General features: G+C 43.1%; 1 protein-coding gene across 1 annotated transcript in view; it reads left to right on the top strand.

The window, feature by feature from the left end:
- LOC141098163 (egl nine homolog 1-like) overlaps positions 1-15,289 on the top strand; it is a 29,174-nt gene extending 13,885 nt beyond the window's left edge. Inside the window, exons 2-4 of the mRNA XM_073585738.1 lie at positions 2,439-2,575; positions 8,500-8,567; positions 15,080-15,289. Coding sequence (XP_073441839.1) covers positions 2,439-2,575; positions 8,500-8,567; positions 15,080-15,099 — 225 coding nt within the window. The 3' untranslated portion in view covers positions 15,100-15,289. The remainder of the gene's footprint in view (positions 1-2,438; positions 2,576-8,499; positions 8,568-15,079) is intronic.
- Positions 15,290-15,780: the final 491 nt, after the last annotated feature.

Here is a 15,780-nt window from a genome sequence, read left to right as displayed (position 1 = left end):
TAGCTAAGTGATTTAATAGCAGTTTGACTTTTAGAGAATATTGATTGTGGACGCCTTGTCACCTTTGGGGCCAAAACAGCAGGAACTCTCCACAAGTTACCCCAATTTGGAAACTATGACCATCAAGGAAATCTCCTAGGAGTGTAGTCCTCATTCTGGACCCATAGCTGTTTCAAAAAAGTTTATATTCTCGGGACCCGAAAAAGAGAAATTTAATCTCACCCCACCCCCCCCCCCCCCCCCCAAAAAAAAAAAAAAAAAAGCTTCAGCCCCGAAATTTTTACAGGAGAAAAACTTCTTGTACAATTAAATTTCTCCTGCATATATTGATAACACGTTGTCAAACTACTGTTTGGGCACATGGCGGGGCTCAGAAGGAAAGGTATGTTTGTCTTTCACTAAGTAATTTTGGTTGGAATAGATTGTGGACGCCATGTTGTATTTGCAGGACTCCCTTCATTCCGGGCAGCATGTTCCTGAAAGGGAATCCATGTGCCAATAGCCTTGAGACTTGAAGCAATCATCTGATCACTTGTGATGTACTTAGCAGAAATTACGATCTCCTATAAATGACAGCCACGAGCCGGTGTTCACAAGAGACTCACAATGACTGTTACAGGGGTCTTCTGCTGACCTCCACCATCGGCATTCTGCGATCATGTGACGGGCGCCTATGGTCGGGATTTGTGACGCACTTCTGTCTGGGTTTTTTGTAAATCCTACTGACCGTGATTGACAGCAGGATTTAACAGGTTGACAGTGCTCCACCCACAGTTGTTATAGGCACTTGATGACTGGCTGAATCAGCTGTCATGTGCAGTGAAAAATGCGGACGCTTTTTTTTTTTTTTTTTTCTGTCAGTATGGCCGTGTGAGGGCTAATTTCTCGTGAGACTAGTTGTATTTTTGAATGTCGCCATTGCTTTTACTATATAGGGTACTTGAAAATGGAAAAAAATTCCATGCGTGATGAAATTGCAAAAAAAATGTAATTCCACAAAATAGTTAATAAATAACACATCTCTGATTTAAGGACATAAAAACTAAGTTTGTAAATTGCAAAATATTCTATATTCACCACATTTTTTGTATTATTACTAGTGTTGAGCATTCCGATACTGCAAATATCGGGTATCGGCCGATATTCGCTTTATCGGAATTACGATACTGAGTACCGATATTTTTTCAATATCGGATACCGGAATCGGAAGTTCCCATAATGCAATGAGCCACTGTTGTGGCTGTGATTGGCTGCTGAAATGATGTCATCATGATGCGGGGTCTGTACGGGCCTGCCGAGTTTGTACGGGCCTGCCGGGGGTGTGTGTGTGTGTGTGTGTGTGTGTGTGTGTGTGTGTGCGTGTGCATCGTCCGATGGAACTACAAGTCCTACTGTATTCCTACGCCACTGTAAAAAAAAAAAAAAAAAAAAGTCCCTAGTCTCACTTTATGGCAAAAGCTGCGTGGGAACTTTCTCACACAGCAATGCCAAAAGTGAGACTAGGGACTATTTTTTTTTTTTTTTTTTTTTTTTTTTTTTGTGGCGGAGGAATACAGTGCAGAAGGATACCTACCTCCCGTCATTGGATTCCTGCAGCCCCTAGTGAACGGTCGCATCAGCTGATGCTGCTGTTCTCCACAGGAGATCATCGTGGGACACTCACTCGTGGATTTCTGCGGAACAGGGAGTATTTGGTGGTTTTTTTTTCATATTTTTCATAGATGACACTGGCTTCGGGGATCAAAGTGACAAATAATGGTGAGTATGTACTCTTATGTTATATGTACTGTATGTAATGTATGAATGTAGTATATCTGTAGTATGTAGTGTGTATGAATGTATGTATGTTTTTTTCACATTCAACACATTAGCCGGATGATGGGACTACTACTGTCCCATCATTGGCTAATGTGTCAATCACTGTCATTGTAGCAGGCATCGCCCGATGCCTGCGCGCACACACACACACACACACACACACACACACACACACACACCCCCGACAGCCGGCACAGACCCCCGAGAGGCCCGCACAGAGCCCGCCCGCGCACAGACACGCACAGTGTCCGCCCACACTCTTCCCCCAAACCCCCCCCCTCCCGAACTGGATGTACAAGGAAAGAAAAGGGTTTTTTTAAAGTCCGATATTTCTGTCCCATTGACTTGAATGAGACTTCCGGTATCGGAATCGGCGATACCCGCTACTTTTTGTGTATCAGGCCGATCCAATCCGATATTTCTGAATATCGGATGGTATCACTCAACACTAATTATTACTTTGTTATATTCTTGAGTAGAAATAGCATGGGTTTCTTAACTTCTTGGAAAAATTGACAGCTGGTTGCCAAAATGCCTGTGTGAAGAGAACCTCAGATGAAACACAATGGCCTTGGTTTAATCATATTGAAGTGGTCACCTGTTCTATAATGTATTTACAGGCAAATGGAGGCGTACTTAGAATATTTCCTGAAGGCAAATCTCAGTTTGCAGATATTGAACCAAAATTTGATAGGCTGCTGTTTTTTTGGTCAGATCGACGCAATCCTCATGAAGTTCAACCTGCATTTGGTACAAGGTAACTTTATTATGCAACTTCTTTTTAATTATATTTTTTTCTGTTTACAGAAACCGAAACCGATTTTACTTTAAGTGTGTTAACCTCTTCCTAACGTTATGATGTACTTGTATGTCATGATCTGCAAGTAGTTCACACAAACTGATGTTTATGCTATTCGTGATGATGCAGGAGCTGTACCTATTGTCACCTGTGCGCCTCGGCTTACATGACTCTATAGCTGCAACTGCCATTGTCTGTTTAACCCCACCCCTCATTACATCCTAGATACCGCCATTAATGGCTGCTGCGACATCTTGGCAGAGTTCCCAAAAAGCAGTAAGCATTCACATGCTGAGGGGTATTTCACACTAAGCGGGATCGCTAACAAGATCGCTGATGCATCACCGATTTTGTGACGCATCAGCGATGTCGCTTTTTGTGGCACGCATTAGCGACCGCCCCCCCCCCCCCCTTGCCGGTATCGCTGATCATGCAGGAATGTCCTGGGCTGTTTTTTGATCGTTGGTCTCCCGCTGGCCAGCATGCATCGTTGCGTGTGGCAACGGGAGACCAACAATCATCGAGCTCCCAGCGCTGTAAGTGGATGCTGAGAGCTGGTATCCAAGGTAAATAGTGGGTAACTAAGCTGGTATCCAGTTACCCGCTGTTTACCTTGGATACCAGCTTCCAGCGCGAGCACGCTGGTATCCAGGGTACACAGCGGGTAACTAAGGGACGCATGCGCATAGTTACCCGCTATTTACCCTGGTTTTCAGCGTCCTCACTGGTCCTGATCGCTTTTCAGGCTGCCTGTTTGAGAGCTCACCAGCGATAATGTAGCGACGCACCAGCGATCCTGAACAGGTCGGATCGTTGTCAGGATCGCTCGTGCGTCGTTTAGTGTAATGGGACCCTTAGTACTACTATAGTGGTCAGACCCTGCTTCATGGGTTGTACATATCAATGTCACAATCAATCTCTGAAAGTGGTATTTTAAATTAAAACACCTCGACCCCCTACCCTACATCATATCGAAACCACAATAATCTGGTTAACATTACTTGCACTCCCTCATCTCAATCTTTTAATTGTGCCCTCTGGAATCCACGGTCTGCTTGTAACAAGCTTCCTTTCCTACACAACTACTTTCTGAACAACTCTCTTAATCTGTTGGCCCTCACTGAAACCTGGATTCAGGATTCTGACACTGTCTCTCCTGCTGCCATTTCCTACGGTGGCTTACAATTCTCTCACTCCCCGAGACCCACAAACAGACCTGGTGGTGGAGTTGGCATACTCCTGTCCCCACAATGCACTTTCCAGGTCATCCCCCCAGTCCCATCACTCTTATTCCCTTCTTTTGAGGTCCACACCATCAGGCTCTTCCATCCCCTCTCCCTCAGGGTAGCGGTCATATACCGGCCCCCAGGCTCACCCACCCTCTTCCTTGACCACTTTTCAGCCTGGCTGCCACACTTCATGTCCTCAGAACTACCAACCCTCATCCTGGGAGACTTCAACATCCCCATTAACAGCCCTAATTCCACATCTGCATCCCAGCTTCTATCACTAACCACCTCTCTAGGCCTCTCACAGCTTTCAACCTCTGAGACACATAAGGACGGTAACACCCTTGATCTGGTCTTCTGCCGGCTCTGTTCAATCTCCCACCTAAACAACTCACCGCTTCCACTCTCTGACCACAACATTCTCTCCTTCACGCTCACAAATCCTCGCCCACCCCAGCTCATTCCTACCTACCACACAGTCAGAAATCTACAAGCTATTAACCCTCAGACACTTTCAGATTCCCTACACTCATCTCTGTCCCCAATCTCCTCTCTTTCCTGTCCTAATCTGGCTGTTCATCACTACAATGACACTCTTAGAAGCACCCTTGACCAAGTAGCTCCCCTCACCCTCAGAACCTCCAAACACAGAGTAAAAGAGCCCTGGCTCACATCGCAAACTCAACTTCTCCAGCGATGCTCCAGGAGTGCTGAACGCCTATGGAGAAAAACCCGCACACCAGAAGACTTCATCCACTTCAAATTTATGTTAAGAACCTATAACGCTGCCCTTCACCTTGCCAAACAGACCTACTTCACCACCCTGATCTCCTCACTAGCCAACAACCCCAAGAAACTTTTTGACACTTTTCACTCCCTCCTCAGGCCAAAAGCACAAGCCCCTATCACAGACATTTGTGCTGATGACCTGGCCTCCCACTTTACAGAAAAAATAGATAATATCCGTCAAGAAATCTGCTCCCAACCACCAAGTGCTGTGACTCCCATCCCTTCCTACATCTCCCCTGGCTCACTCTCCACATTTGATCCCATAACAGAAGAAGTAGTCTCCAGACTCCTCTCTTCTTCTCGTCCGACTACATGCACTACCGACCCCATTCCCTCACATCTCCTCCAGTCTCTCTCTCCAGTCGTCACAACCCACCTAACTACAATCTTTAATCTCTCCCTCTCCTCGGGCATTTTCCCATCCTCCTTCAAACACGCCATCGTTACTCCACTACTAAAGAAACCTGCTCTCGACCCATCCTGCACAAACAACTACAGACCATTCTCCAATCTCCCCTTCATCTCTAAACTTTTGGAACGCCTAGTTTACTCCCGCCTTACCCGTTACCTCTCCATTCACTCCCTTCTAGACCCTTCACAGTCCGGCTTCCGCCCCCTACATTCGACTGAAACTGCACTCATCAAAGTGACCAATGACCTTCTGACAGCAAAACGTAACGGTGACCACTCTCTGCTCATTCTTCTTGACCTATCTGCAGCTTTCGATACTGTTGACCACCATCTCCTACTCTCTAGGCTCCAGTCACTAGGCATTAAGGACACTGCACTCTCCTGGTTCTCTTCCTATCTCTCTGACCGCTCCTTCAGTGTTTTGTTCTCTGGCTCCACGTCATCTCCTCTTCCTCTTGCTGTCGGGGTACCTCAGGGCTCAGTCCTTGGCCCCCTTCTTTTCTCTCTCTACACGGCCCCAATTGGACAGACCATCAGCAGATTTGGCTTTCAGTACCATCTTTATGCTGATGACACACAACTATACACGTCTTCCCCCGACCTTACCCCCGCTGTACTACAGAACGCCAGTGACTGTCTGTCCGCAGTCTCCAATATCATGTCCGCTCTCTATCTGAAACTCAACCTCTCCAAAACTGAACTTCTTCTGCTCCCGCCGTCTACTAACCTCCCTAAATCTGACATTTCCTTCTCCGTGGGTGGTACCACAATAACACCCCGGCAGCAGGTGCGCTGTCTGGGTGTTATGTTTGACACCAATCTCTCCTTTACATCCCATATACAATCCCTTGCCCGCTCTTGCCGCTTACACCTAAAGAACATCTCTAGAATCCGCCCTTTTCTCACTATGGAAACAACAAAAACCCTCACTGTTGCATTGATCCACTCTCACCTGGATTACTGCAACGCTCTATTAATTGGCCTCCCCGTCACTCGACTATCCCCTCTCCAGTCCATACTCAATGCAGCAGCCAGGATCGTCCATCTGGGTAATCGGTACTCGGACGCATCCGCTCTTCGCCAGTCCTTACATTGGCTGCCCATTCATTATAGGATCCAATTCAAAGTACTTGTTCTCACCCACAAAGCTCTCCACAGTGCGGCACCCCCTTACATCTCTTCTCTCATTTCTGTCTATCGGCCTAGCCGATCGCTGCGCTCTGCAAACGACTTTCGACTAACCTCTGCACTAATCCGTACCTCCCACTCCCGACTCCAAGACTTCTCCCGTGCTGCTCCTATCCTCTGGAATGCTCTACCCCAAGAAATCAGGACTATCCACAATTTGCATAGTTTTAGGCGCTCCCTCAAAACACACCTGTTCAGAGCGGCCTATCACATTCACTAATCAAAGTCATTCTCTGTGTAAGTGTGCGCGCGTAGCCCATTCACTATCTCCATCCATCCTTCACTCCTGCAAGATGGCTGGACCTTCATTGTAAATACACCATTGTAAATACACACCTGTACTCTGTATCTCCCTCACCTCATTGTAGATTGTACGCTCTCACGAGCAGGGTCGTCTTATTTCGTCTTATTTTGCTTTAATTATTGCATTGTTAGCGTTGTTACTTATGACTTGTGTTTTGAAACTGTTAAACTGTAAAGCGCTGCGGAATATGTTGGCGCTATATAAATAAAGATTATTATTATTATTATTATTATTATTATTAGCGCTAACTCGCATCATCTATCTCCCCTGCATAACGTGACCAATGTGTTACTATGACAGCTGGGGTCCTACTGAATACCCCTGTCGTTGAAAACTTGGCACTTCTATAGAGATCAGCCACAGGCTGAGCTTCATAGCAAACAGCTATTTACACTATATATACGTCTATGCTTATACTGTGGAATTATAGTTCAATCAGTTGATCACGGTTTCAATTCCCCAAAAATGAATTAAAAAATCATAGAAAAATACAATATTTTTTAATATTTTTTTTTAAAATAGATTATAAAAATGATTACAAATAAAATTCAATCTGATAGTTGCAGATGTTTTGGTCACTGTTCTCATGACTTAGGATAAAAGCGAAACCAGAATCTCAATTTGCAGACACTGTGTTTCGGGGTACTGCCCCTCGTCAGTGCAAAGTGAGAGATCTGGTTTGGCTGTGAGAGAGGTGTCTGACCGATATCCAAGTAGTATTGCTTCTCCTTGCGGAGATTGACATTCTAAGCATACTGAGATGAGGAGACGTAATCCACAATGCTTCTCTGGGAAATATGCAAATTGTCTCTTCAGAGAGGAAGAGGAATAGAACTCGAGTGCCACATATTGGAAGTAGCATTGACTTTTAGGATGGTTCTACTCCTTCATTGGAGTCCAGCTGTATTTAATTAAACTGATAGGACTTGATTTGTAAAGGCACAAATCTGGCTATATAAGGCTGAGTGCACACGTACTTTTTTGCCCTGCGGATTTTTCCGCGCAGAATTGAAGAAATCCGCAGGTCAAATGACTTGCATTTTTCCTGCGGATTTCTTCCATTTTTAATGCGGTTTTCTTGCGGTTTTCCACTGCAGTTTTCCCCCTGCGGATTTGGAGACTGGGGAGGTGTAAAACCGCACAAAATAAGTGACATGCTGCGGATTTTGTACCGCAGGAAAACCACACGGAAAAAACCGCAGCGTCTGCACAGCGGGTTTCTTTTTTTTTTTTCATTGATTTACATGCTACTGTAAATCACACTGCGGATCCACAGCGTTTTTGCGCGGTAAGAACCGCTGCGGATCCGCAGGAATTTTGCATCGTGTGCACACAGCCTAAGACCTCACAGTGCATGTCAGGCCAAATGAGAATCATGAGGTCAAAGGAACTGGCCAAGGAGCTCAGAGACAGGATTGTGGCAAGGCACAGATCTGGCCAAGGTTACAAAAGAATTTCTGCAGTACTCAAGGCTCCTAAGAGTGGCTTCCATAATCCTTAAATGGAAGAAGTTTGGTACCACAAGCCAAACTGAGCAATTGTGGGAAAAGAGCCTTGGTGAGAGAGGTAAAGAAGAACCCCTAGATCACTATGGCTGAGTTCCAGAGATGCAGTAGGGAGATTGGAGAAAGTTCTACAAGGTCAACGATCAGTGCATCCCTCCACCAGTCGGCCTTTATGGCAGAGTGGCCCAACGGAAGACTCTCCTCAGTGCCAGACATGGGAAAGCCTGCATAGATTTGGCTAAAAAACACATGAAGGACTCCCAGACTATGAGAAATAAGTTTCTCTGGTCTGATGAGACGAAGAGAGAACTTTTTGGTGATAATTCTAATCGATATGTGGAGATAACCCGACACTGCTCATCACCTGCCCAATACAATCCCAACATATCATAGAATATCTTAACGTAATACCTTCATGGGCAGGCTGTTATTATACCGTGTCTTTCTCTTACATAGGTACGCAATAACTGTGTGGTACTTTGATGGAGATGAAAGAGCACGCGCCAAACAAAAGTATCAAACAGGTAATTTTATTTTTGTCTACAATGGAGTAGAAATGCAACGGTTTATGCTTCTCGTTAAAGAATGCAATTCTTTCGAATGTGAGAGCACTTGGCTTTTTTGCTGTGCGGTTCTGCCATCTAATACACTTATGTGGCTGTATATTTTTAATTGAAGGAATGGAATTATTGAATTGTATGGTATGTTATCAGACTAGGAGATCACAATGGTCTCCTAACTTAGGGATCATTTATTTAAAAGCTTGAGCCTGCCATACACAGATAGCAGTCGGACAATTTTCAGTGGACCAGCCATCTTGGCTGACTCTACCATACACAGAAGCTCTTGTTCTGCCAAGCACTCTTGTGGTTTGAGAAAGTTGCCAACTGACACTTTGCTCTCACGGAAATAAGCCGCTGACCAATGTGGTCAGCAGTCCAACACCGGACGTGCGGTTGACATCTCTCCCAACCCTCAGTCAGGTGGTGCTTGCAGGCACATTATACTGGCAGCTGAACCCTTCAATATTGTTGGGTTCATCCAACAAAATTCTAAAGTGTTGGTAGGGCTGAATGTTTAACCCAGAGGTGGATCTCCATTGTGGCATTTATAACTGTGAGCTCAGCCAAGCCAACTGAACGAATTATAATGGAGGAAAATATATGGACACCTATTATCCGCCCAGTATTTTGTGGTAGAGCTGAAGTCTCATTGATACAAGCTCTTTTGTTGAATCAAATTTAATGATAGCAGCTAGGTCAGTCATTGTTAATTTGATTAGAGGTGGATAGTTACATGGGTATCAGGAGTCCAGGGAATGGGTAAGTTTATACTTAGTTAGGTAATATACTTTGGGTGTGCTTTTAAACTAATTTTAAAACCAAGTTCACACTTTCAGTATTTGGTCAGAATTTGTCTTAGAAATACTGATGTAAAATACTAACCAAATACTGAACAAGTGGACGTGGCCTTATACTGGAATTATTTTTTTTTATATGTGCAGGAACCTTACAAAATGGTTTTGACTTAATTGATGATTATAATTTTGAGACTAGAGGCTCATGTGAAATTGTCAAAGATGGAGTATGAAGTAATGAAGATGGGGATTTTGTTATAGTCATCAGCATGGAGTTTAAGGGTAGCCAATGGAGAGGAATTTTCTCCTCTCTTTTCCCTTCAAAAGAACCATCAGATACTTTCTGGATAGGCTTCCAAACATCTACTCTATATATCAAGTGTCAAGAGCAGAAGGCACCAAAAACAAAAACCCCTTAAAATTTAGCTTTTAATAGAATCATTAAAACAACCCATATATTGGACATAACTATATACCATGGGGTCAAAGGTGAATCACTCATATAGACAATAAGGCTACGTTCACACGTAGCGGAACTCTCGTGGAGATTACCGTGAGAATTCCGAATTCCATTCCGCTGGAAAATCGCATTTTAAATTCCCGCGATTTTCCAGCGGAAAAACTAGCATTTTGCAAGCGTAATTAGCTTACAGAATGCTAGCGTTTTCCAAGCGATCAGTAGCATCGCTTGGAGAACTGATTGACAGGTTGGTCACACTCGTCAAACATAGTGTTTGATGAGTGTGACCAACTTTTTACTTTTGAGGCTGCCTATGCGGCATCAATAGTAAAAGATAGCATATAAAAAATATTGTTGTTCTCACCTTCCGGCGTCCCGTACAGCCTTCCCGCCTCTCTCCACGCTCCCGGTCCCAGTAACCCTTTGCGAGAATTACCGCGATGACGTCCGTTCTCGCGAGGTCGCGAAGTCTCGGTCATCGCGAGACGTCGCGATCCCGCGAGAACGGGCATCATCGCGGTAATTCTCGCAAAGGATTACTGGGACCGGGAGCGTGGAGAGAGGCGGGAAGGCTGCGCGGGACGCCGGAAGGTGAGAATAACAATATTTTTTATTTTAAATTCTATTTTATACAGGGATATGGTACCCAAAGCCCAGAGGACGGTCTCCTCTCCTCCGGACCGTGGGTACCGTCCGCTAATGTTCTGCTTGCTTTTCGCATGGTGTGCACAGCCACATGCAGAAAGTAAGCAGGACAATGCATTCCTATAGGTGCGGGATCGCCGGGATTCCGCTAAATTAATGAGCATGCTGCGTTTTTTTGCCGCAAAGCGATTCCGCCACGGTAAAAACCGCAGCATTAGCACAGCATTGCGGAATCCCATAGGAATGCATGGGATGCTTATTTTTCGCGGCAAAATTGCGCGGTTAAAACCACAGCGAAAACGCGAAAAAACCGCCACGTGTGAACTCAGCCTTAATGTTCAGGATAAATATATAAAGGGGCATAAAGCTATAATGCCCTAGTGGGCCCTAAAATGACCCTGACTGCGGAGGTTGGCACCCTAATTGTAGATGATATGGCGCCCCCCCCGCTCAACGTCGGCGTCCCTAGTTACGCCCTAGACCACCCTACGTATACAAAAAGGGACACAAAAAGAAAACACACTCGCACCTATGGTACCGAAAAACAAAAGTGAAGAGACAATAGGTCTCATGTAAAAGTGCTATAGTGTTGTAAACCTTATCTCGTAGTATAAATGATGGTGCGGCGAACCGCGTCAAACACAACGAGTTGCATTTTGTTGCTGTTGCCACACCGTCAAAACGACGCATGTGGAGGCATTTTATGGGGGGTATTTATGGAGCATCTTCTTGAGCCACCATTAACCCTTGTGCACCATTTTATGGGGGGTATTTATCTATGGAACATCTTTTTGGACCACCATTAACCCTTGTGCAGCACCACCCTCGGCTTATACTCTGGTCAATACGTTTTCCCAGTTTTTTTGTGGCAAAATTGGGGGTCTCGGCTTATAATCGGATCGAGTATATACGTTGTATATATAATCCCCATCTGTGTAGTTAGTGATCCCCCTTCTGTGTAGTTAATTTTTTTTAAAGAATTAATGGATATCAAAAAAATAATTAAGTTTGAAAGTGGTGCCGGCCATACCTGCGCAGTAGCAGCTATTGGTGATCCGATACTGTCTGTAGGTTACTCAGCACAATCCTGCTAACAGGTTCTCTTTTAAGAGGGTAAAAGGGTTGTCTAGGTTTGTGATGAAAGGCTGAAATCGCTCTGTGACTTCTGATTTGGTACAGCACGCAACACCACACATTAAGATTCTCTGCTATTGTGGGCAGTTACATGATCGTAGATATACTATAAGCATCCTTCCGGCTGCATTTTGACTACAGGTGTGGGACCACGCTCAATTCACTTGCATTGAAAGAGGCTCTTGTGGCATCAGAGAATCCTGTCATTGCGTGAGGAGTCAGAAGTCTGCAGTCATATAGAGTGACTGCAGACTTCATCCCAAACCTGGAAAACCCCTTAAGTGCCTACCCACACAAATCAACTTTTATTAAAGAATAAAATGTAATTAGATATTTATTTACTTGTTTTTGGACAGAGATTGATTTTTAACCCCTTAACGACCGCCAATACGCCTTTTAATGGCAGCAGTTAAGGGTTCTTAAACCACAGCGCTGTTAATTAATGACGCTGAGAAATAAGGTTATAGCGCCACCCCCCAGAGTTGTAATTTCTCCGGGGTCTCTGCTATCAGGGGTAGCCGAGACCCTAGAGAACATGATTCGGGATGGTTTTTACCAATCCCGGTGTTGCGATCGCCATTACTAATAAATACATCATTGTAAATACAAACCTGTGCTTTGTATCCCCCCCACCTCATTGTAGATTGTAAGCTCCACGAGCAGGGTCGTCTTATTTCGCTTTAATTATTGTATTGTTAACGTTGTTACTTATGACTGTTGTGTTTGAAACTGTTCAACTGTAAAGCGCTGCGGAATATGTTGGCGCTATATAAATAAAGATTATTATTATTATTATTATTATTATTATTAATGGTATAACGGCGACCCCAAAAAAATCTGATTTTCCCATTTAATTTCTCTCTCCTCTGATGTGATCGCACATCAGAGGAGAGAGAAATAGGGTCCCCCGATTTTCCTCCCCCTCCCGGTGCTTCCCTTGACATCCTTCTGCATCCCCCCCCGTGAAGTCCCCCAGGCCGCCGGCATCTTCCGGGATAAAGTGGTGGGCGCATGCGCAGTGCGCCCACAAAGATCTGCCAGCTGGTACCCAGCAACAATTAGGAGATTTTTCCTATTGATTAATTTTGATCACTGTGATAGGGTCTATCACAGTGATCAAAATAAAAAAAAAATAGTAAATCAAACCCCCTTTATCACCCCCTTAGTTAGGGAAAAATAATAAAATAAAAAAAGTATTTCCATTTTCCCGTTAGGTTTGGGCTAAAGTGGGTTGGGCATTCGATTTAGGGGTGGATTGGGTTTTCCACTGTCTAGGTACATCAGGGGGTCTCCAAACATCAGGCTTCACTATTGATTCCAGCCAATTTTGGGTTCAAAAAGTCAAATGGCTTTTCCCCACATGTAGGGTATCTGCATACTCAGGAGAAATTGCAAAACAAATTTTGTTGTCCATATTCTCCTGATACCCTTGTGAAAATAAAAAAAATAAAAATTGGTTCCAAAGTAAAAGTAAATTTTTTTTTTGTGAAAAAAGTAAAACGTTCATTTTTTCATTCCACATTGCTTTAGTTCTCGTGAAGAACCTGAAGGGTCAATAAACCTCTTGAATGTGGTTTTGTGCACATTGAGTGGTGCAGTTTTTAGAACTAAAAACAAACCAAAAAAAAAAAATGGTTTTGTAAATTTTTATTGGATAAATGAGAAATCGCTGGTCGACTTTAACCCTTATAACGTCCTATCAAGAAATGTTTCCAAAATTGCGCTGATGTAAAGTAGACCTGTGGGAAGTGTTGTTTATTAACATTTTTGTGAGGCACCACTCTGATTTAAGGGTACAAAAATTTCAAGTTTGAAAATTTTCAAAATTTTTGCCAAATTTCCGTTTTTTTCTTAAACGCAAGTTATATCGAAGAAATTTTACCACTAACATGAAGTACAATATATCACAAAATACAATCTCTGAATCAGTTGAAGACTTCCAGAGTTATTACCACATAAAGTGACAGTGGTCAGAATTGGAAAAATTAGCCTGGTCATTAAGTAACAAATTGGCTCTGTCACTAAGGGGTGAAAGCAGTAAGTTATGTAAATGTTTTTAGAAACTGTTTTGTAATGGAAGCATTTAGCCTTTTTGGATGGCATGGCTTCTCGCTGATCCCTCTGTACCACACATGCATTTAATGTGCAGATGGAAGGAACCTAAAACAGGACGCGCCCTGCTGCTGAGGCTATAGTTTGACTTCACACTACATGCATATATCACACTGCTCTGTGCTCTAATCTGTGTTCTCACGCTGTGTAGAGTAGCGCACCATGTCAGTCATGGACAGTGAAAACCAATAATACCGTGAAATAAGGGTCCTATAGCGGTGCACACGTTATCTTTCATGCCACAGCATTAATCATTATCTCTCTGCTCTAAGCAGCGAGATCTCGCCATATTTTGCAAGATCACTTTGTTTAGGTGATGATGATTATCTGCACTGTGGAGAGACGTGGCACCACTATACATGCTGGGGAACTTTGGGTTCGGCTGTTAGCGATGTGTGACAACCATGCTTGCACCCGCCACATGGTATGCAAATGATTTTACCCAATAACTTTTAATTACGGTACATTGAGTTAGATTACACATGAGAAAATTAAAATCCATTACAATAGATGTGGTACCCCCTTACTCCCCTATAGTTTCTTTTTAAGCTCAAAGTTTAAGACAAAACAATTCTGTTTTCAGTTATATAATTACCATGCGGCAGAGCTCGGATGTATTTGCTGTCACAGCTTGTGATATGAAAATTTCATCTCATGCCTTACTGCAAGCCAGTGGTATCCACCATGTTGACAGACTTTGCTCTGTGTTGTGATTTCCGTTATAAATGGAAACCACAATACATTTATATAGAACTAGCTGAAGAGCCCGGCGTTGCCCGGGCTTAGTAACTAACTGCCATCCCCCTCTCTCCTTCCACAGCCCTGCTCTCCACTCGCCATCTCGCTCCCCCCCCCCACGCAGCGGGCTGGGCTATATGGAGTGGGTGTGGCTTGACATATATATATATATATATATATATATATATATATATATATATATATATATATATATATATATATATATATATATATATATATATATATATATATATATATATATATATATATTGTGTGTGTTCATAAGATGTCTGATGGTGCACAAATAAACAGTTTAGACTGATCAGTATATGTCTGTGCTACTAAATGTTTCCATACATTGCTTTATTGTATATGCTAAAAAAATTAATTTGCACTACTGGAAGAGAAGACTGTGCTGGTCTCTGCAAAAAGAAATTGTCATGGTTAATACATTAAAACTTTCCAGAAACTTTATTTTTTTTTTCTAATTTGGAAAATCTGCCTCGGTCTTTTTTTTTTTCCCTCTAAATCTATTGTGTTAATTTGTCGTCTGATTTTAATTTTTTTTTCTGAATAATTTCCCATTTTAGGCGACAAATCTGAGGATTGAGCTGGAGAAGTCATCGGATGTGGGGATGAAAGCGGTCTCTTGAAAACTATGAACTAGCAGCATTTTTGCTCTTTCTGTATACAGTATATAAAGTGACTTGATAACAATGTATTTTCTCAGTTATGCAGTTGAATCTTTTATTGCATTGTTACATGTGAATGTAAATAATAAAGCTTATGTATAATAACTATATGATTTGTCAGTAAATTTGACGTAACTGACTGATTTGTGCTAGAATTGCCAATGTCATAAAAATTTACACCCTGCACTGTTCTGCATTAGGGATGAATGAGCACTAAAATGCTCGGGTGCCAGATGCTCAAACCAAACAATTCCTAGTCCTCGGATATTCGTTTCAGTTAACGAGTATAATGGAAGTCAGTGGGAAAGCCAAGCTTTTTTTCGGGCAGACACTGCTAAGAGGTCTGAGGGGCAGTGAAAATGTTCAAATAGATGGATAAAGTGCTGAATGGTAGGAGAACAGCATGGGGAAGACCCCTGGAACATCACAGACTCCCAGATCGCTGCTGAGAACAATGGTCACACTTCTACTCCACTTTAAGGTCTGACAATAAAACAGTACAAACTGGTGAGAAATTGCATTTTGAAGGAAAAAAAAATAATAAGAAACCTTTTTCCTGTGTAATGGCTTGTTTGTGTGTATATAGGGCAAACAAAAGT

The sequence above is a fragment of the Dendrobates tinctorius genome, unplaced genomic scaffold (assembly GCF_039654945.1).
Source record: "Dendrobates tinctorius isolate UK_male_01 unplaced genomic scaffold, ASM3965494v1 ptg000087l, whole genome shotgun sequence".
NCBI lineage: Eukaryota > Metazoa > Chordata > Amphibia > Anura > Dendrobatidae > Dendrobates > Dendrobates tinctorius.
The sequence above is the reverse complement of the archived record's forward strand: the minus strand, read 5'-3'. Positions and strand labels throughout refer to the sequence as shown.